Source organism: Pristis pectinata, chromosome 17 (assembly GCF_009764475.1).
Source record: "Pristis pectinata isolate sPriPec2 chromosome 17, sPriPec2.1.pri, whole genome shotgun sequence".
Taxonomy (NCBI): Eukaryota; Metazoa; Chordata; class Chondrichthyes; order Rhinopristiformes; family Pristidae; genus Pristis; species Pristis pectinata.
In genome coordinates, this window is record NC_067421.1 from 37,538,753 (window position 1) to 37,562,401 (window position 23,649).

Below are 23,649 nucleotides of genomic sequence, written 5' to 3' on the forward strand. Positions count from 1 at the left end.
TTGGATTCAGAACAGGCTTGCCCATACAAGACAGAGGGTAGTGGTCGATGGGACTTATTCCGGCTGGAGACCTGTGACTGGTGGTGTTCTGCAGGGGTCTGTACTGGGACCTCTGCTGTTTGTGATGTTTATAAATGACCTGTATCAAAACATAGATCAGTGGATTAGTAAGTTTGCAGACGATACAAAGATTGGTGGTGTTGTGGATAGTGTAGAAGACTGGCAAAGGATACAGTAGGATATAAATCAGTTGCAGATACGAGCAGAGAAATGGCAGATAGAATTTAACCGGGCCAAATGTGAAGGGTTGCACTTTGGGAGATCAAATACAAAGGGACAATAATGGTAAGACCCTTAACAGTGTTGATGAGCAGAGGGATCTTGGGGTCCAAGTTCATAGCTCTCAGAAAGAGGCTTCACAGGATGATCGGGTGGTAAAGAAGGCATATGGTATACTTGCCTTCATTAGTCGAGGCATTGAGTTTAAGAGTCAGGAAGTTACGCTGCAGTTTTATAAACTCTAGTTAGGCCGCATCTGGAGTATTGCATTTCAGTTCTGGTCGCCCCATTATAGGAAGAATGTTGAGGCTTTGGAGAGCGTGCAGAAGAGGTTTACCAGGATGCTGCCTGGATTAGAGCGCATGTGCTATAAGGAGAGGTTGGACAAACTTGGGTTGTTTTCTCTGGAGTGGCAGAGGATGAGGGGAGGCCTGATAGAGGTTTATAAGATTATGAGAGGCATAGATAGAGTAGACAGCTGGTCTCTTTTTCCCAGGGTTGGAATGTCTAATACCAGAGGGCATGCATTTAAGGTAAGAGGGGTAAGTTCAAAGGAGATGTGCGGGGCAAGATTTTTACACAGAGAGTGGTGGGTGCCTGGAATGCGCTGCCAGGGGTGGTGGTGGAGGCAGATACAATAGAGGCATTCAAGAAGCTCTTCGATAGTCACATGGATGTGTGGGAAATTGAAGGATATGGACATTGTGTAGGCAAAAGGGATTAGTTTAGCTGTGCATTTGATTACCAATTTAATTATTTCAGCACAACAATATGGGCCGAAGGGTCTGTTCCTGTGCTGTACTGTTCTATGTTCTATTAACATGGGAAAAAGATTATAGCTATCTACCCAATCTATTCCTCTCATAACTTTATATAATTCTATCAAGACACCCCTCAGCCTCCTTTGCTCTAGCCTATCGAATCTGTCCCCATGACTGAAGTCCTCCGGTCTGGGCAACATCCTTGCACACACTACTCCAAGTGTGGCCCAACCAGTGTTTTGGAGTTCACCCCTGGTTTGGGGGAGATGAGGCCAAGTCTGGTGTGGTAGTGATGCCAGTTGTCAATGACCCATAGACTTTTTGTAGAGCCGGGAGGAAGTCTCCACTGATTGAACAGTTTTTCCTCTAAAGCCTGGGGATATAGGAAGTTATTGGATGTAGGTCTGCCCAGTGAATGACAGGAATGAATACATGGATATCACCACCCCCACACCACGGAGACTTGGTGGTCAGGAGGCTGGGGGTTGCAGTGAGTGGTAATAAGCTGGGGATATTTCTTAGAGTCATAGAGCACTACAGCACAGAAACAGGTTCTTCGGCCCATCCAGTCCATGCTGACCTGATCATCTGCCTAGTCCCATCTACCTGTACCTGGACAATAGCCCTCCAAACCCCTCCCATCCATGTACCTATCCAAACCTCTCCTAAATGTTATAATTGAACCCACATCCACCACTTCTGCTGACAGCTCGTTCCACACTCACACCACCCTCTGAGTGAAGTAGTTCCCCCTCAGATTCCCCTTATATATTTCACCTTTCACCCTAAACCTACGTCCTCTAGTTCTAGTCTCAACCAACCTGAGGGGATAAAGCCTGCATGCATTCACCCTATCTATACCCCTCATAATCTTGTATACCTCTATAAAGTCTCCAGAGAATAAAGTCCTAACCTATTTAACCTTTCCCTATAACTCAGGTCCTCAAGTCCCAGCAACATCCTTATAAATTTCCTCTGCACTCTTTCAAGCTTATTGCTATCTTCTCATTGTTATTCCATGATTCCTGTGGAAAGTGTTGCAGGGTAGCTGCCAGCCCAGCTGATGAACCACTGTTAAGGAGACCACAGCATTCGACGTTGCAGGATTGAGCCACCCCGCACCTTGAGCTTGTTCCGCCCTTCAATAACGTTGTGGCTAATCCTGCACCCAGTCCACTGTCCTGATCCTTATACCTGCTGACCCCCTTCATCCAAAAATCCATTGACATGCAGTGAAGACAGGGCCTAAACTGAGCATCAGTGAATGAGATATTGGTGAGTGGCATTGTTACTCCACATGAGTGCCTGATTCTTTCTGTTTTTAAATGAAGTATATTTAAAGCTGTTGGAGTATTGTCTTCTAAGGTTCTTCAGATGAACACAGTGTAGGTTTGTTAGCAAATTAAATAATCCTGATTTTCCTGAGAAACGGAATGTGGTCACAGAAATCCCAAACTTTCCAACAGCTGTTGCCGAGGGAGTAGGGGATGGGGTTTTGTAGGGAATGCAGTCTGGTTCACTTTGAGAGAACAAACTCTGCCACCTTCTCTGCAATTTAGAATGACCTTTTTTTCATAATCTCACTTTCCAAGTTCTGACCAGGGGTCTCAGATGGAAATCGTTAACTCTGCTTCTCTCTTCAACAGATGCTGCCTGACCTGCTGAGCATTTCCAACATTTACTGTGTTAGTTTTGATACCTTTACCACCGGGTCTGATCCATTAAAGTCAGAGAATCACACAGCACAGAAACAGGCCTTTCAGAATCAGAATCAGATTACAACTGTGGTGAAATTTGTTGTTTTGCGGCAGCTGTACAGTGCAAGACATGAAGACATAAAAATTACCAAGTTACAAAAATAAATAAATAGTGCAAAAGGGGAATAACGAGGTAGTGTTCATGGGTTCATGGACCGTTCAGAAATCTGATGGCGGAGGGGAAGAAGCTGTTCCTGAAGTGTTGAGTCTGGGTCTTCAGGCTACTGTAGCTCCTCCCTGATGGTAGTAATGTGAAGAGGGCACGTCCCAGATGATCGTCCAAGCCGAATAAGTTGCCTGCCTGAGCTATTCCCATTTACCTGCATTCGGTATTGGTTTATTATTGTCACCTGCACTGATGTACAGTGAAAAGCTTTGCTCTGTGTGCCATCCAGACAGATCATACCATACGTAAGTACACTGAGGTAGTAAAAAAAAAGACAGCATGCAGAATATAGTGTTGCAGTTACAGAGACAGTGCAGTGCCAGGCAGACAAATTAAGTGCAGGGGCCACGACAAGGTAGAGTGAGAGATCAAGAGTTCATCTTTTAGCGTATTAGAGGTTTGTTCAAGAGTCTTATAACAGCGGGATAGAAGCTGTCCTTGAGTTTGGTTGTACGTGCTCTCAAGCTTTTGTATCTTCTGCCCAATGGGAGGGGGGAGAAGAGAGAATATCTGGGATGGGAGGGGGTCCTTGACTGTGAAAGAGGCTGCATGAAGGGTCTCGACCCGAAACGTCGACTGTCCATTTCTCTCCATAGGTGCTTCCTGACCCGCTGAGTTCCTCCAGCATTCTGTGTGTTGCTCCATGTTGGCTGTCTCCCTTCCTATCCATTTGTGACTGCAGACTCCTAATAGGCCCCGGAGGGGTCCCAGCAATTCTGGAGACACGAGAGACTCTGCAGATGCTGTAATCTGGAGCAACACACAATCTGCTGGAGGGACTCAGCGGGTCAGGCAGCATCTGTGGGAGGGGAAGGAATTGTCAAGTTGCAGTCCTGATGCGTCGACAATTTCTTCCCCCCACCCCCACCACAGATGCTGCTCGACCCGCTGAGTTTCCCCTAGCAGATTGTGTGTTGCCCTTTTAATTCTGTTCTTTAGAGGGCGCAGAGCTGCCGGGCGTCTCTCTGCTCGGCGGCCCCTTCCTCGGGAATGAACGCCCACTGAACCTTCACCGCTGGTCAGATCATCCTGGGATTGGACAAGGCTGGGAGAAAAGAGTGTGTGTAAACGTTGCAGATGCTGGCTGAAGGTTCGCCCTCCTGCTTAGGTGGATGTGCGGAAGTCAAATACACCAGTGGTTCCTGGTGAATGTAATTGAAGAGTGGAGGGCGCCTACCAATAGACTAGCAAGACCCGGGGCTACAGAAACGTGATCTGTTACGGAATTTTATTGCAGTACGCCTCCTGTTTTATAATGTCTTTCTCAAGGACGTAACATCCTCCTGAACCGTGGGCATTTAACTAGCAGGACGCGTTTAAAGGAGCTTCCCCAAACCGGGACTTTTTTGGCCCATGTGAATATCCGCACGTTTCTTCCTCGGATCAGTACAGCTCAAGGACCAAGGAATCAGGAGCTTGAAACCAGCAGGTACATTGCCGTCAAATGTTCCTCGGAAAGTTTCCCTGATTCTCCTATCCGGCCAGAGCTGGCAGGTTAGACGGAGATCTGACTGGTACAAGAAGCTGGTAGGAGCTGGGCTTAATTTTTTCAGCACTCAGAGGTCTGTCTCTGGATATTAAGAGAATATTGGATGCAGTTTAGATGCTGAAATTATAGGCATCTAGGTTAGGATTTGTGCAAACAGATTCACACGAAGACAACGTGGCTGTTTTAAAAGTTATGTTTTGTGGTTTTCCATCCACCTCTTTTTTTTAAGGAAGAACACTTACTTTGTGAACTACAGATTTAACAGGACTACATCCTCTTCCTCGCTCCCGGCTCCAACCCCTCAACTTTTTCTGTTCCCCCTTTAGTTTTCTCCTTGCAGTAAAGTCTTCCTTTTGCGCATTTTTTCCCTCACTGTATGGTATAATTTAATGTATAATTTATGTTCTGTGTGTTGTCTGTACCTACATGCCTGTGATGCTGCTGCAAGCAAGTTCATTGTACCTGTACCTCTCTGTACTTAGGCACATGACAATAAACTCAGCTTGACTTGAACTCCATCCCCTCCCCTCAATCTATTTCTCTTCCCCCCCCCCCATCCTGTTGCCTTGGTCTGTTTCCCCACCCCAAGGCCTCTGTCACCTTGATCAGTTCCCTCCCCCTCCCCTTGATGTGTTTTTTTCCCCTCACTTCCTGCTCCCTGCCCTCAATCATCCAGTTCCCTCTTTCCCTCCTCTGTCCCCTCGCCTCCTTCCATTCCCCCACTATGACCCCTCTTGCCCTTCTCCGGTCCCTCTTGCCCTTCTCCAGACACACACCCCAACTTATGAGAAACAGTCTGATTAAAGGGAGATGTAATTCAATTGGAAAATCAAAAAAATTCTCAAAGTTGAAATAAAATGCTGGGTCCAGTCCAGATGAAGGGTCTCGACCCAAAACATCGACTGTCCATTTCCCTCCACAGATGCTGCCTGACCCGCTGAGTTGTTCCAGATTCTGGCATCTGGAGTCATTGTGCCTCTGAAATAAAATGCTGCCTGACCTGTTGAACACTTCCAGCACTTTCTGGTTTGAGTTTTGATTTCAGTATTGGCTTTAAACTGTTAGCAAAGCTGTAACTCTTGTCAGTTTGTTAATGACTCAGGTAACTAAGCCTTTTTGTTCTCTGGTATTTGCAGCTCCCAGTTAGATATACAACTGTGTTGCAACTTTTCAGTGAGCATTGTTCTCTATTGCTGTTGCTGGAAGTCAAATTTTCAATTTGCATTTCCAGCGTCATTGAATGGAATGTAACTTTCCTCCTGAGGCAAGGTTTTAATGTCATGGCCAGCCAGTGAATTACAGGGTTTAGGAATCAGAACCTTGGCCATAATTAAGAAACTTGACAGTTAAGGATGTGTGATTGAATGGGAACAGAGAGTGATAAGGATCTATTGTCTCCACACCCCAGTTCTTGTGCGATGTGTTGTAGGATAATGTTTCCCAGTGCTGGAGCAAAACACCCTCATTTGGCTGAGGAACGGGGGAAATAGGAAGAGCATAGAAAACCTACAGCACCATTCAGGCCCTTTGGGCCACAAAGCTGTGCTGAACATGTCCCTACCTTTAGAAATTACTAGGCTTACTCATAGCCCTCTATTGTTCTCAGCTCCATGTACCTATCCAAAAGTCTCGTAAAAGACCCTATCGTATCCGCCTCCACCACCGTTGCCAGCAGCCCATTCCACGCACTCACCACTCTCTGAGTGAAAAACTTACCCCTGACATCTCTGTACCTACTCCCCAGCACCTTAAACCTGTGTCCTCTTGTGGCAACCATTTCAGCCCTGGGAAAAAGCCTCTGACGATCCACACGATCAATGCCTCTCATCATCTTATACGCCTCTATCAGGTCCCCCCTCATCCTCCATTGCTCCAAGGAGAAAAAGACCGAGGGGTGTAGGCCATTCAGCCCCTCGAGGCTGTCCTGTCATATGGCAAGATCATGGCTAAAGTTCCACACTATTCTCATGTTCCTTCATTTCTCTGATGTCCATAAATCTATCAATGTCTGAATCTGCATAGCCCCTTGGAGGAGAGAATTACAAACATTTACCACCACCCCAGAGGGAATAGGGAGTTGCTATAGAACTGCAGACTTGTTTCTTTCTGAATGGTTATACAGGTCAAAAATTAAATTCATGTTACATCAAATTAGGAAAATTCTGTACTTGAATTGCAATTGTATGTTAGAGAAAAGGGTATTGATTTGGGAAATGATAAACAGACTCATTGGGCGGCGCAGTAGTGTAGCGGTTAGCACGACGCTATTACAGCGCCAGCGATCGGGGTTCGATTCCCGTCGCTGTCTGTAAGGAGTTCGTACATCCTCCTGTGTCTGCGTGGGTTTCCTCCAGGCGCTCCGGTTTCCTCCCACATTCCAGGGACGTACGGGTAGGTTAATATGGGTTTAAAATGGGCAGCGCGGACTCGTTGGGCTGGAAGGGCCTGTTACCACGCTGTAAATAAAACTTAAATTTAAAGACTCTAAACAGAGAGACTACAAATCTAGGATTAAATTGGTAGATAAGCATTGGAGATTCTAAAAGTAATAAACAGGCAAAGTTAAAGCAGCAACCTAGATGCTGGAGGAACTCAGCGGGTCAGGCAGCATCTGTGGAGGGAAATGGACAGTCAACGTTTTGGGTTGAGACCCTTTATCAGGACTGAAAGGTAGAGAGGAGACAGCAAATAAAAAGGTGAAGGGAAGGGGTGGAGTAAGAGCTGGCAGACGATGTGTAGATGGAAGACGAGAGAGTGGAGGTAGCGGCAGGGGCCGGGAGGTGATGGGTGGATGGCCGCAGATGACGTAATCTGACAGAGGAAGGTGGACATGGAACCGAATAAGGGAGGTGGGGAGGGCAGATGGGAACCGTGAGGGGGAGAGGAGCCAGTGGAAGCAAAGTTAAAGGGTCTCTATCTAGTTTTTGTTTCATATTTTCAACAAAATCACTTCTCCCTTCAATGTGCGCTTCCCACAAGCGAAGAAGTGGATGTAATGCTCAAGAAAAGAACCAAAATAGAAATAACTAAGGATGATTTGACAGCCATTAGTGAGACATGACTGCAGGATGACCTGAATATCGAAGGGTACATGACATTTAGAAAAAGCAGAGGAGTGGCTCTGTTAGTCAATGAGGGCCCGAGGGCTAATGAGAAGGGTGGCTTGTATTCAGGTACGCAGAAGCAGTTTGGGTGGAGATGATGAGGGCAAGGTGTCCCCTGTGGGAGTGATGTACTGTAACTGTACCTCCCAGTTGGGTGGAGATGATGAGGGCAAGGTGTCCCCTGTGGGAGTGATGTACTGTAACTGTACCTCCCAGTTGGGTGGAGATGATGAGGGCAAGGTGTCCCCTGTGGGAGTGATGTACTGTAACTGTACCTCCCAGTTGGGTGGAGATGATGAGGGCAAGCTGTCCCCTGTGGGAGTGATGTACTGTAATTGTACCTCCCAGTTGGGCAGAGAATAAAGGAAGATGTATAGAAGTATGTCAGAAAGGTATAGTGATATTTGTAGGGAATTTTAAGGGGGAGAAAAAGCAAGCTGCTGGTGAAAATCAGTGGGCCAGGAACTAGAGGGAAATTTGGGTCGAGACCCTTCATCTGGACTGAAAGAGTATCACAGAATCATAGAAAGTACAGCACAATACAAGCCCTTTGGCCCACAATGTTGTGCTGACCCGAGTAGAGGGGAGATGGCCAGTATAAAGGGTTGAGGGGTAGGGGTGAGGCAGTAGGTAGGTCCGGCAGGGGTTGACTGGCAGATGGAATCGTGGGGGAGGGAAGGGTTCAGATGGCAGGGATGGGTGAAGGCAACAAAAGGCTGCAGGTAAGAAAGGAAGGTGGTTAAACTGGAAAGAGCGCAGAGAAGATTTACGAGGATGTTGCCAGGACTCGAGGGCCTGAGTTATAGGGAGAGGTTGGCCAGGCTACGTCTCTATTCCTCGGAACGTAGGAGAATGAGGGGCGACCTTATAGGGGTGTTTAAAATTATGAGAGGCATAGATAAGGTGGATGGTAACAGTCTTTTCCCCAGGGTAGGGGAGTCCCAAACTGGGGGGCATAGGTTTAGGCTGAGAGGGGAAGGATTTAAAAGGGACCCGAGGGGCAACTTTTTCACGCAGAAGGTGGTGAGTGTGTGGAACAAACTGCCTGAGGAAGTGGTTGAGGCAGGTACGATAGTATCATTTAAGAAGCACTGGGAGAGGTACGTGGAGGGGCGTGGCTTAGAGGGATATGGGCCGAACACAGCAAATTAGGACTAGCTGGGTGGTCGGCATGGACCGGTTGGGCCAAAGGGCCTGTATCCATGCTGTATTTCTCTGTGACCCTTCGAGAGCCAAACAAGGGAGGTATGGTGGGGGAGAGGGGACCCGGTGGGAGGAGTGGGTGGGGGAGGGGAAGGAAACCGGGAGATGCAAGATCCGGGGCGAGGGTGGCTTGGAATGAAGGTTATGTGGGAGAGGACCTCGGCCGATCAGAAGGTTGGGAGAAAGGGACAGAGGGGGAGCGGGTTACCTGAAATTGGAGAATTCAATGTCCATGCCATCGGGTTGTAGACTACCCAGGTGGAATATGAAGTGTTGTTCTAGTTTGCATTTGGCCTCACCCTGGCAGTGGAGGAGGCTGAGGACGGGCAGGTCAGTGTGGGAATAGGGAGGGGAATTAAAATGGCCGGCAACTGGGAGCTCCAGACGGCCATGGTGGACTTGAGCTCTGATGATCTGCAAAGATCATGTCTAGTCTGCACGTGGTCTCGCCACATATCTACATCTACATACAGGCAAAGGAAATCTAGATGAGATCATAGAGTATTTTCTAGCTAGTATGCGCATTCTAAGAAACTAAAACCAACCATGGAGCAGGCGATGTGAAACCTAGTATCGTGCAGTGAGACCGGATTAATTAGTGACCTCATCAAGATGTTCTTGGGTAGCAGTGATGATAATATGATTTGAATTTTAAGGGAGAGAACAGGTTCAAAATGAGTATTTTAAACTTTAATGAGGTTGGGCGTGAAAGCAAGTATTTGCTAAAATAAACTGTCAGATTGAGTTAAGGGATCGTCAATCATGATGCCGTGGCAGACACTTGGACTCATAGAGTCATACAGCACAGAAACAGGCCCTTAAGCCCGACTTGTCCCTGCCGACAGTGTTGCCCAGCAAGCCGGTCCCATCTGCCTGCGTTTGGCCCACAGCCCTCTAAACCTCTCCTATCCATGTACTTACCTAGATGGCTTTTAAATGTTACTAATGTGCCCGCCTCGACCACTATTTCTGGCAGTTCATTCCAAATACGCACCACCCTTTGTGTGAAGAAGCTGCCCCCTGATGTGCCTTTTAAATCTCTCTCCTCTGATCTTGGATCTATTCCCTCTTGTTTTTAGCACCTCCTCCCTGGGGAAAAAGACTGTGTTCTTTCACCCTGTCTATGCCCCTCATGATGTTATATATCGGGTCACCCCTCACTCTCCTACGTTCCAGGGAATAAAGTCCTAGTCTACACAACCTTTCCTTGTAACTCAGTCCCCCAAATCCAGGCAACATCCTGGTAAATCTTTTCTGCAATCTTTCTAGTTTAATAACTCCTTTCCTATAACAGGGCGACCAAAACTGTGCACAATACTCCAAGTGTGGCCTCGTCAACATCTTAAATGAATTTTTCAAGTTACACATAGATACATTCCAATCAGAAAGAAACAAGGGAAGGACTCGCCGTCCCTGGTTAACTAAAACAATTAATAATAGTATTAGACTTGAAGAAAATACTTTTAATTGTGAAGGTGAGTGGCAAGTCAGAAGACTGGACAAAGTGGAAAAAATGGCTTGAAGATTTATAAGAAATATAAATATTAGAGTAAGAAATAAAACTATCCAGAAATATGAAAATAAATTCAAAGAATTTCTATAACATTTATAAAAGTAAAGAATTGACAAAGTGAGCACTGGTCTTGTAGAAAGTGAGTGTGGAGAATTAATAATGGAAAACAAGGAGACGAAAGGTAATTTGAATGGGTGTTTTGTATAGAGGATATATAAGGAATACAAGTAACATCCCAGAAATAGCTCTCTTAATTAGGAATTGGAAGAGAGGAAGGAACTTAAATTACAATCTTCTCGCAAGTGTTGGAGTTGTATATTGACAAGCCGCGGGGTCCTGATGGATTTTGACCTATGGTTTTAAAAGAAGTGGCTGGTAAGATATTTGATGTGTAGGTTTCAGTTTTCCAAAATTCTCCAGATTCGGGGAATGTTCTATTAGATTGGTAAATAGCAAACGTAACTCCTTTATTTATAAAGGGAGGGAGACAGAAGATAGGAAACTACAGACCAGTTAGCTTAACATCTGTCATGGGGGACATACTAGAGGTATAATTAAGGACTTTATAACAGAGCACTAGAACAATTCAAGGTAATCAGGCAGTCAACATGACGATGTGAAGGGGAAATCATGTTTGACCAATTCATTGGAGTTCTTTCGAGGGCAACCAGCAGATGTAGTGTATTGTAGCTCTCCAGAAGGTATTTAAAAAGATGTTACATTAAAGGCCATTGTGAAAGATAAAAGCTTATGGAGTAGGAGGCAGTATATTGGCGTGAAAGGAGGAGCCGCTGGCTATTGGAAATAGAATGGACAGAGATGGGTATTTTCTGATGTTAAAAATGACTGGTGTGCCACAAAGGTCTGTGTTGGGGCTTCGGTTTTTAACAATTTGTATAAGTGACTTGGATGAAGGCACCAAAGGTACGGTTGTTAAATTTGCGGAAGTCACAAAGTGAATTGTGAAGAACAGATAAGGAGGCTACCAAAGGATGTTGATCGGTTGTGGACAAGGACCTGGTAAATGTGGGAAAGTGTGAAGTTGTCCCTTTTGGCAGAGAAAAAAGAAGTATGAGATGCAGTGGGATCTGGGTGTCCTCATGCAGGATTAGTGGGTAGAATGAGTAATTCGGAGGGAATGTTATTATTTATTTTTCGGGGAATTGAATATGGAAGTAGGGAGGTTATGCTTCAATTACACAGGACGCTGGTGAACCATATCTGGAGTACTGTGTACAACGTGGGTCTCTATATTTGATGAAAGATGTTAATGCTTTGGAAGCTGTTCGGAGAAAATCTAGACTGTTACTGGGAATAGAGGAGTTGGAGAGGCTAGGCTTGTATCTGCTGGAGTGAGAGGAGATTGGATTGAAACATATAAGATCCTGATGGGTCTAGACGGGGGTGGGTGGAGAGGTGTTTCCTCTTGTGAGAATCTAGAACCAGGAGTTACTGCCTTTTTTTCTTTTTTTTAAAGAAAAAGCAGTCACCCATTTTAGACAGTTGAGGTGATGTTTATTTTTCTTTAGGGTCTTGAGTTTTTGGAATTCTTTTTCAAAGGGCAGTGGATAGATCAGATTTTGTAGTAGAGGCAGGAGCTCAGGAATTTATAGCTGACTACTTGTGGAGGGCATATTAAACATACATATTATGCATGTGTCGTCAATGTGCATACCCGTGCTTGCCTCTGTATCCTGCACACTCGTTTGGTCCAGCTAATGTTTAGCCCTATGTCAGCATTAAAAAGAAAATTATCTGTTTATTATCATATGGAAACCCACTGTGTGCGCATAAGCGAGACCGCAGAAATCTGGAGGAATGTGCACAAAATGCTGGAGGAACTCAGCAGGTCAGGCAGCATCTATGGAGGGAAATGGACAGACGATGTTTTGGGTCAAGGCCTTTCGTCAGGACTGACCCAGTATGTAGCCATGGGTACTCGCATGGGCCCCAGCTATGATTACCTTTTCGTTGGCTGCTTGAAACAATCCATGTTCCAAACCTACACCGGTAACGCTCCCCAACTGTTTCTCCGCGACATTGATGACTACATCGGTGCTGCTTCCTGCATCTATGCAGAGCTCTTCAATTTCATCAACTTCACCACTAACTTAAACCCCGTCCTTAAATTCACTTGGTCCACCTCGGACACCTCTCTCCCCTTTCTTGATATTTCTGTCTCCATCTCTGGAGACAGGTTATCTACTGACATCTTTTACAAACCCACTGACTCCCACCTTGACTACACCCGTTCCCACCCTGTCACTTGTAAGGATGTTATTCCCTTCTCTCAGTTTCTCCATCTCCACTGCATCTGCACTCATGAGGCTTTCCATTCCAGGACATCCTCTTTTTTCCCTCCCCCCCCCCCCCCCCCCCAGAAGAGTCGTGATGAAGGGTCTCGGCCCGAAACATTGACTGTTCATTTCCCTCCATAGATGCTGCCTGACCTGCTGAGTTCCTCCAGCATTGTGTGTGTGTTGATCCACTGAGTAGACTTGACTGCAACATTTCCAACATTTATAAAAGTACCTTCATTGGATGCAATTGCTTTGGAATACTCTGAGAGGGACATGATGCAAACTTGTGTCTTTATAAATGTTGCTTAAAAATAGATATTCTGGTCAAAAATTAAATGCATGTTATCAAATTTGGAAAATTCTGACTAGGTTATGGGCCTTGCAACTGCTGTATGTTGCAAGTGTTGTTGGTGTTTCATTAGGATCAATTTTAACTTGACTTAGTAAACAGGGTGGGCGAATTGACTTGCTGAAGCCACTTCCTACTGTAGATATACTCTCAGTGAAAATTCACCCAATTCCTAACAGTGCGTTTGGAAAAGTGTGCTCATTTTCCTACACCTTGAGAAACATATACCCAGTCCAGTGAGAGTTGATCTGAGAGAGAAGAGAGGCTTTGTTGTAGAATTTAATGCTGTACTACTCAGTAAGAGTTTAGAAATGAGGCCAGTTGCTATTCAAATGACCCAGAACAAATTCAGTCGGCTGAGTGACGTGCTTCTGAACTGTGTTGCTGTTTTCTCATTCATTAGCTGCTGTGGAAAATATCCACATTTGTACACATCCTAAAGGACTGCTGAAATGTTTATCGTTGCTCAGATTTCAAGAAGGAGAATGGAATATTTATCTGAGAAGTAAAGTATAATGCAACACACAGAGTATGGTTAAGTGAATGTGGATTTGCTTATGTTTTTCAAATCATTACTGTGTCATTACATCAGGACCAGGGAAAGTAATTGTTCTAGGAACTAATTCTCACTTTGAATTGAAATACTGTGGAATTTATCATAATATTGGATTATTTTATCGCGTGAGCTGGAATTTCAATAATGCGCTGCCTATCATTAGTGGATTCCCCTGCTGCAAGAGCCACAGTATTCGCACACAAAATTCCACTTCAATGGCTAATACCTCAGATTGTGTGCTACACAATGTCCCACACCACCAGGTTCAGGATCAGCTACTTTTCCACAACCATCAGGTTCTTGAACTGACCTGCACAACTTGTCTCTGATTTTGTCTTTTTGTTTGTACCAAGACCTTTGCTATTCGCTCGCTCTCTCGCTTGTATAATTTTATGTTCTGTGTGCTGTGATGCTGTAGCAAGCAAGTTTTTCATTATACCTGTGCCTCACCATACTTGTGCACATGACAATAGACTTGGATATGAATATGTGTGGATACATAGAGCGTCATGGAGTCATACAGCACGGATAGAGGCCCTTCGGCCCAACGAGTCCATGCCGATCACGGTGCCCACCCGTCTAGTTCCAATTTCCTGCGATCGGCCCATGTCCCTCTTAGACCCGCCCCTCTATAGCTCTTTCAAAAGGTGGTGGCGAAAGTACAGGATTGGCCTTGAAGTGATTTGTGGCATCAAAGTTAAATAAAAAGCTTCCTATTTGTGGTCAAGAATGGAACCATCAAATTATCAGGCCTCTGTCATCTGGAAAGATGAGATGTGATTAGGGTTATCATGATTTCAGGGCAAGTAAAATTCCTGACTCATTAACTCACTTGTGTTTCTTTTGAGAAGTTTACAGACTTATTGAGGAAGTGTAAATGATCTTCCTGAATTTCAGAAACCCTTAATCATTGGGTGTGTACCCACGGAAAAGCTGGCACAGACTCAAACCACATTGATACCTGTGTGAGAGGTAAAGGCAAACGTTTGAGAGTGTGGGTAAAACACTGGCCAGGCAACTGTTTGTCAGCAGAGCTTTGCAGGAATTCAAACTTTTATAACTTGTGTTGTCAGCATCTGCTGATGACATCAAAGTGGATACAGTTACCAGTGACTAGCTCAGGTAGGCAACTTGGTCAGCATGGATAAGTTGGACCGAAGGGCCTGTTTCCGTGCTGTATAAATCTGATGCTAATCAAAATACTGCAATACGAAGAGTTCAGGACAAGCAAGGTCAGTAGTCAGAGAGTGAATGGTTAAGCCAAGAAGTGAGAAAGTGGATCTAAATAAAGAGTTTTCGCATACACACTTTATTATGAAAAAGGTCCCCTCAGATCCTTTCTAAATCCCTTACCATAAATCTACGTCCTCTAGTTTCATCTACTTCTGATATGGGGAAAAGTTTCCTGCAGTTTACCTTATCAATACCCCTCATAATTTTATATACCTCAGTTACGTAACCTCAATCTGCTCCATTCCAGGGAAAACAGACCCAGCCTCTCCCATCTCTCTTCATAACTGAAATGCTCCTTCCCAGGCAACATCCTGATGAATCTCCTCTGTGCCCTCTCTAGCATCATCACATCAAGAAAGTAAACAAAATGATGCAGAACTGGTTGGACATCAGCCAAAAAGCCAAAGATGATGCAGCTCTTTGGAGCGGCTCTTGGGCAGATTCCTGGATTGACTTTATGGGAGAAAGATTGCTACCTTGGATCTACTCTTAGGGGAAGAAGAGACTTGAAGTGCATATAGAGTAATATAACATGGAAACAGGCCCTTTGGCCCAACTCGTTCATGCCCATCAAGATGCCCATCTAAGCTCATCCCTTTTGCCTGCATTTGGCCCATATCCCTCAAAACCTTTCACCGTCCACATACCTGCTTCAACCACTTTCTCTGGCAGCTCGTTCCATATACATACCACCCTCTGCATGAAGAAGTTGCCCCTCAGGTCCCTTTTTTAAATCTTTCCCCTCTCACCTGAAACTTGTGTCTTCCCCTTCTTTGATTCCCTTTGGGGTGAATGCACACAGTCTTTTTTCCCCAATCTATGCCCCCCCCCATGATTTTATACACCTCTTATAAGGTCACCCCTCAGCCTCCTATGCTCCAAGGAATAAAGTCCTAATCTGCCTAGCCTTTCCCTATAACTTGGGCCTCCTGAATCCTGGCAACGTTCTCATAAATCTTCTTTACACTCTTTCTAGCTTAATGACGTCTTTCCTATAACAGGGTGACCAAAGCTGTACACAGTACTCCAGGTGCGGTCTCACCAATATCTTGTACATCTGCCACGTAATGTCCCAACTCCTGCACTCAATACCCTCCCTGATGAAGGTCAGCGTGCCAAATGCAAGCTTTGCCACCCTGTTTACCCGTGACACTACTTTCAGGGAGCTATGTACTTGCACTCCTAGGTCCCTCTGTTCTGCTTGCTGGAAGCTTGTATAATTTGGAAGGAATGGGAGCCAAGGAAGTCCTTCTGCAGCACAGTTTTTTTATAAATTTGTTCAGTATATGACCCCCACTTGTAAGGCCAGCACTTAATGCCAGGATTGAAGAAACTATTAAGAGGCAGCTGCATTGATTTGTAGTAAGTCACCAATAGACCAGCCAAGCCATGAATGGCGGATTTCCTTCATAATAAATGATCCACATAAGTATTAATGACAGTTATTACTGATACTACATTTTTAATTCCAGATTTATTTAATTACCTGAATTTAAGTTCTCCAGATGCTATGCTGGGATTGAAACTTGCGTTTCAAGATCCTGGATCTATGCCCGGTAATAAAACCATCATGTTACCTTACTTTAGTGAAAGCAGTTTACAGAAAATCGAAGATTATATATGAGAAAGAGATGGTTGGATTATTATTGATGAAGGGAATTGAGGATTATGGGGTTAGTGCAGGGAGGTGGTGCTACGGTAAAAGATCAGCATGACAGAGCAGGCACAATGAGCCAAATGCCCTGCTGTGGCTTCTATTTGTGTTCTTGTACAGTGACAATTTAAGTGTTTTGTGAGAGTGTATACATTCAAAACTGTATCCCTGCAGAACAACCAGGTAATGTACTTAGTAAGTAAAACTGATCACCTTTGTAGCCCAATTTTATTTCCATATATTGGAAATTGCTCTGGTGCACCCAAAGAATCCTTGCATATAACTGATTAATGCAGCTAACTAAACTGCAGCCAGGGATAATTTTCACAAGATGATACCTCAGATTATGCCTCAGATTACAAAAAGATACACACCTCTGCTCACCCAGCCACTGCTTTACAGTAGTCCAGGTTACTAAACCTCTGGCTGTTGATCTGTCCTGTCACAATCATGTCACCTTATTAGTCATAAATTTGCATTTAATACCGATTTTACGGTATGACAGCATGGTAACTTGGCACTCTCTTCTTTCTGTCTTCAGTCCTGATGTTTGAGAATGCCACAGCCAAGAGTGAGGTTAATAGTGACTGGCGATGACTTTGGTTACTGTCAAAGGAGGAACCGTGGGATCATGGAATGTTTCAGAGCAAAAGCAATTTCCAATGCGTCCTTGCTGGTGAATGGCACGGCTGCAAAAGAAGCTGCTGCAATGGCGATCAGGTGAGTTTAATTAAACAGCACAAGAACATATTTCCTTGGCCTTCGTTAAAATTCATTTATGCAAATGAGCTTTGAAATACAGTCACGAGAAAATAAACACATCTTGTCAGTAGATGTACAAAAGGAGGGAGGATGGCGAATGTCACAATGGGCGGTACAGTGGTGAACCCAGGAGAGCTGCTGCCTCATATCTCCAATGATCCAGGTTCAATCCTCAACCTCCCCGCTGCTCCCGCCACCGCCCCCCCCCCCCCCCCCCCCCCCCCAGTGCTGTGCATGTGGAGTTTGCACATCACTCCAGCCCTCGCTCTCCCCAACATCCCCCCCCCCCCCCCCAACCCCGGTCACTCCAACCCTCGTGCTGCTTCTACAAGAACAGTTCAGAGTCAGGTTCCCTGCGGTGAGTGACTCGCCTCCTGAGAGTCCAAAGCTTTCCACCGTGGAGAAGGGACAAGTCGGAAGTGTGATGAAACTTTCTCTGCTTGGCTAGATGAGAACACCTCCAACAGCACTCAGGAAGCTCAACACCATCCACGACAAAACAGCCCATTTAATTGGTACCTGATCAGCTTTAACAGTTGCTCCCCCTGCATTTGTACACGGTAGGTGCCATTTACAGAATACTTGCCACTCCAACAGCACCTCTCAAACTTGTGACCTGAACACTACCTGGGAACACCATCACCCGGAATTTGCCCTCCACGCCACACACCATCCCGCCTTGGAAATATATCGCCTTTCCTTCACCGTCGCTGGGTCAGAATCCTGGAACTCCCTCCCTAGCACTGTGGGTGTACCCACACCTCACGGACTGCAGCGGTTCGAGAAGGCAGCTCACCGCCACCTTCTCAAGGGCAACTAGGGATGGGCAATGAAATGCTGGCTCAGTCTGCCAAGCCCATGTGCCTTGAATGAATAATTTGTTTTTTTTAAAAAAAGGAAACACCACTACCTGCAGGTTCCCCTCCAAGTCAATCACCAATTTCTTCCCAGGTTAGAAATGTCAAGTACTAGAGGGCATGCATTTAAGGTGAGAGGGGGAAAGTTTAAGGGAGATCTGCGGAACAAGTTTCTTTTACACAGTGATGGGTGCCTGGAGTGGGCTGCCAGGGGGAGTGGGGAAAGCAGATGTGATCGTGGCATTTAAGAAGCTGTTGGATAGACACGTGAATATGCAGGGATATGGATCATGTGCAGGCAGAAGAGATTTAGTTTAATTCGGCATCATGTTCGGCACAGACATTGTGGTACGAAGGGCCTGTTCCTGTGCTGTACTGTTCTATGTTCAACCTATTCCTTATCACCATTGGGTGTAAATTTTGGAACTCCCTGCCCAAAAACACAATGGGATACCTCTGCCTTAAGTGATTCAAGAAGGTGACTCCCCACCACTGCTTCTAGGGATGGGCAGTAAATGTTGCCCAGATTCCCCCAAAACACTGGCAAAACAAAATGCATATTGTGTATTTGTTGGTAAGTGTATACATAGCTTAATGTGCATACTACACCCTCTCACACTTATCTTTTTAATTAAAGATGTGATTATAAACATTCCATGGGTCAGCATAAGCTTAATTCTTGCCTTGCCGATTTTATACACTGCTCTGATACTAAAACCAGCTGGATAAAGTTATAATTTATAGTATAAATAGTTCATTCAATGAGAGTGGGAAAGCCAGTGCATGCAGAACAGTCATCCATCTCGGTGCTGTGTGTAGGTTCTACTCCTGTCTTTGATAATAGGCAAGTGATTCACTGTAAGTAAAGTGTTTTAACCTGTTTCAGGAAGGAGTGAAGAAATTTTTCTAATTATTTATTTTCTAAAAAAAGCCCCCTTGGGGGTCAGTAGATTCAGAAAGTGATAATCTTCTTAGGTCAAACTCCTCAGCTAGGAAGTGATATCTGAAATGGGTTGTGGCTTTGTTGGATGGTTTATCTTGATTTACAAAGTGACCTTACCAGGACTTTACACCAGAGGCTGTTAGTTAAACGCAAAGCTGTGAAGTTTTGGAGTAAACCTTGGGTGTGGAGAGGAAATTGGTAATGGCCAGAAAGCAACAAGTCCTTAATTATTTCTTGTTCAGTACTTTGAGTGCAAACAACACCATATGAAGATGTTTCTTATAATTATTCATTAAATCATATTTAGACAACTGTTGTATATAATGTAAAAACATCCCAGATCCTTAAGTGTCATCATCCCTTTTCTCATTGTGTTAGCTTCAGTCTTTTCAAGAAATAATGCATAAGATACCTGGTTTGTCTTTGAATTATGCATGAGGAACATAATCCACCATTTTATTTATGTAGAATATTGTTTTAAGTCTCATTCTTTCTTCCTCTCTCAAACAGAAACAAAGTTCCTCTTGGCCTTCATGCAAATCTCTCTGAGGGTTTACCTGTCTGTGAACAACTCCGAATGGGCTCTTCCTTGGTCAACAACGATGGCTTTTTCCACGGAAAAATGGGAATTAGGGAAGTGCTGAAGAGTGGCCATATTAACCTATCTGAGGTATGTGTCAATGGCAGAAATGTGTTCACCATGGTCCAAATTGTTAAACAGGAACTGTGCAACCTTTTTAGATCTCCACAGTAAATATGACTGCAGATAGTGCTGACCTTTCACACTTGATCTGTGAGCTGAACTTTGTTTAAAAGCCAAGTTCCTATATTAGGTGTAGAATTCCACAGTAACCAAATGTTATCATTCATCTAAATCAGAGCAATAGTATACAATGACAGGTACAGGACTAAGAGTTGCCCTTCAGAAATATCCCCGGTGTAATGATGAAAATTTGGTAAACATCAGACCTTTTGGGCTTTCAAACCCTATAATCTAATCCAGGGTTGCAAAATTTCACTGTTTTTGATACCTATTAGAATCTTCTCTTCACTTGCCCATTCTTTCTTTGCCACTTCTCTTGTGCTTTGAATGGTCTGACCTTCCTAATAATCCAGTATCAAATCATAAAGGATCAACCAGTAGATCTACTGCACAAAAGAAATGTGTACTTTAATATAGAGCTGTTTTCAGAACTTCCCAAAGCATATTACAGCTGGTGAAGTACTGTTTGTTTGCTGTCATAATGGAAGGAACCCCGGCATTGTGAAAGTGACCACAAAATTTATTTTTGGTGCCTTCAGTTCAGGGATGTGATGAACAGAGAGATCTTAGGATCTTGCCTTCATTAGTCAAGGCATCGAGTTCAAGAGCCAATAAGTTGTATTACAGTTTTATAAAACTCCGGTTGGGCCACATTTTAGAGTATTGTGTTCAATTTTGGTCACCTCATTATAGGAAGGACGTGGAGAGGGTGCAGAGGAGGTTTACCATGATGCTGCTTTGGAGGACATGTACGATGAGGAGAGGTTGGACAGGCTGGGGCTGTTTTCTCTAGAGTGGCTGAGGGGAGATTTGACAGAAACTTGTAAAATTTATGTGAGGCATAGACAGAGTAGACAGCCGGTATCTTTTCCCCCGAGTTTGAAATGTCTTGTACTAGAGGGCATGTATTTAAGGTGAGAGAGGGGAAGTGCCAAGGAGATGTGCAAGGCAAGTTTTTTTTTAAGAGTGGTCGGTGCCTGGAATGCACTGCCAGGGGTGCTGGTGGAGGCAGATACCACAGGAGCATTTAAGAGACTTAGCTAGGCACGTGAATATGCAGAGAAGGGAAGGATATGGTCAATGTACTGGGAAGAGGGATTAAATTAATTAGGAGTCATTGGTTTAGTTAGTTCAGCACAATATTGTGGGTCGAAGGGCCTGTCCTGTGCTGTACTGTTCTGTTCTGTGATGTTGCTCCCAGTTCACCAGAGGTGACGTCTCCTCCTCGATGGAGTGCCATGGGATAGCTAACATCCACCTGAGAATGCAAAGGCAACCTCGTTCACATGTCATCCAAAAGAATGTGCACAACAGCTCTGCACTCCTGCAGTGGAGTGTCAGCCTGGATACTTATGCTCAAGTCTTTGGAGAGGGACTTGAATGCTAGTGTTTCAATGCCAAGGTGACTACACACTGCACCAGGACTGAGGACTGACACCAGCTGGTTGTTAAAAAAATATTTAATGGAAAGCAATTAAACTTTCCCTTGCAACCTCCATCTTCCAGACAGATCTATCATAACCATAGGGTCATACTATGGTTATGATAGAGTATTCATACAGCACAGAAACAGCCCTTCAGCCCAACAGGTCCATACTGACCGTTTGGTCCATTTGCCTACATTGGGACCGTATCCTTCTGCCGCATTGATATTCCAACTCATTTCCCCTCCCTTCAAAACAAATATTATTTCCTCCAGAGCAATACACAAAGGAGCTGGAGGAACTCAGTGGGTCAGGCAGCACCTACGGAGAGAAATAGACCGATGACATTTTGGGTCGAGACCCTTCATCTGGGCTGATCTCCCCCTGAAACATTGACTGTCCACTTCCCTCCATAGATGCTGCCTGACCTGCTGAGTCCCTCCAGCTCCTTTGTGTGTTGCTGCAGACTTCCAGCATCTCTTGTGTCTCTACTATTTCTTCTAAATCTTTTGAAGTTGGATTATGCTGTGCATGACATCAGCAACAGGCTATCCCTTGGTTCACTCAAGTCTTCCTTGGTCCGTCAGCTGACTTTGGACTCCTGCACCATGTCACACATGGTAACCAACTCTCACCCACAGCACAGCTGCACCAAGACGCTGGGATTAGATTTCCTCCTGAAATTACAAAACAAAATCAAATTGTTCCCACAATACCAGAGATTTGATTCTTAAAAACACCATCTGTACTTGCAGCTGCTCCTCGGAGCTCTGTCCTTGAATTTCCTTGTACCCAAGTGGGACAATTTCCTTCAAGCAAGGACTAAACTCTGTACTACAGTTGAAACCTCACTTTGCATATCATGTTTGCATCTGAAAACCTTTCTCAAGGCTGGTCCTTGTTTTCTTTTCCCAGTATCTACCTCGTACGTAAAAATGTAGTTTTTATTTCTGTTCTTGGAAGAATCATAGGAGCAGGTTGCCAGACCCTGGAGCCCACTCTACTACTCAGTAAGATCTAATCTTGGACCCAACAACATTTTTCTACTCTCTCTCCGTACCCCTTGACTCCTTTGCAGTTCAAATTCTGTCAAAGTCAAGGTAGACTCTGCCTCTTCCCTCTCTGATGGAGGATTCCACCGATTCAGTGCATTGAGAGTAGAAATTCTTCCTGAGTTCTGTCGTAAGTGGGTGACTCGTTATTCTGAAACTGTGGCCCCTGGTTCTAGATACCCTCACAAGGGGCAACATCCTCTCGGTGTTCACCCTGTCAGTCTCCCTTAGAATAATGTATGTTTCATTAAGATCCCCTCTCATTCTTCTAAACCCCTACGAGTATTGACCCAACCTGTTCAATCTTTCATACATCAACCTCTTTGTCCAAGGAATCAACCCTGTGAACCTTCTCTGCGTGGGCACTAGTGCAGGCACATCTTTAAATATGAAAACCAGAACTAAAATTTGATTATTACCTTTTGTATTTAAAATGTCCCATGGCATTGCTTATTCCCACCTCCTGGAAGGCTCTGCCGCCCCTAGATCACCATGTCCAGTACCTCCCTCCCTATCTCCATCCCATTACCTGATTTGATTAATATATCTTACATGGGCTAACGCATTCCTTCTGCCTCTGTGCTATGGATCATTTTTCTGCATTAGATATGCCACATTTAAGCTGGTTGCCTTTGTATAAAGTACTTCATAATGATTATTGATGGTTTTTAATGGTTTAAGAGTTCTTTAAACTTTTAAATAGAATTGGTGAACACTTATTATTTCCAACAATCTGCTGGAAGAAAGGAATCCTCCTTTCCTGAGTTCTGAGGTAAGGAGAATTCCTCAGAAGTTGAGAAATCCTCCTGGGTTCTTCTAGCATCTTGTGTGTTGCTCCAGATTCCAGCATTTACAGTCTCTTGTGTCTCCATTGTTATTATTCCATTTGGATTAGATCATTTTGATTATAGTAAAGGGATGCTGACCATCTATTGCCTCTGAACAGTCTCACACCTAATGTATTTTTTTGTTTAGTTTGCAATACCAGTGGGTGTTTTAGCACCATTGGTACAGGTTGAACTGACTTGATCTGGGTTGGGAGATAATGGTTTCCCAATCTTGCTCATAAGACCATTTCCACATTTCATTACAGCAACGTTGAGCTTGTGTACAATGAACACGAAATCCTGATCTACAACATCTCCCAAACCTGCATAGTCCATTGCCTGGAAGTCCTAGGTCAGTAGGGTACCACAACCTCGCATGGAAACATACCGTCGGATCGGCGGTAAGGAAAGTGAATGCTATGTTGGCATTCATTTCGAGAGGTATAGTGTATAAAAGTAAGGAAGTGTTGATGAGGCTCTACGGGGCACTAGTGAGGCCTCATTTGGAATACTGTGTACAGTTTTGGGCCCCATATCTTAGGAAGGACTTGCTGATGTTGGAGAGGGTTCAGAGGAGATTTACGAGGATGATTCCCGGAATGAAAGGGCTTACATATGATGAGAGTTTGTCGGCTCTTGGACTGTACTCACTGGAGT

At 44.6% G+C, this 23,649-nt stretch overlaps 1 protein-coding gene across 1 annotated transcript in view; it reads left to right on the forward strand.

The window, feature by feature from the left end:
• Positions 1–4,006: 4,006 nt before the first annotated feature.
• ydjc (YdjC chitooligosaccharide deacetylase homolog) overlaps positions 4,007–23,649 on the forward strand; it is a 38,367-nt gene continuing 18,724 nt past the window's right edge. Inside the window, exons 1-3 of the mRNA XM_052032275.1 lie at positions 4,007–4,392; positions 16,906–17,084; positions 19,437–19,596. Of these exons, the coding sequence (XP_051888235.1) occupies positions 16,921–17,084; positions 19,437–19,596 (324 nt within the window). The 5' untranslated portion in view covers positions 4,007–4,392; positions 16,906–16,920. The remainder of the gene's footprint in view (positions 4,393–16,905; positions 17,085–19,436; positions 19,597–23,649) is intronic.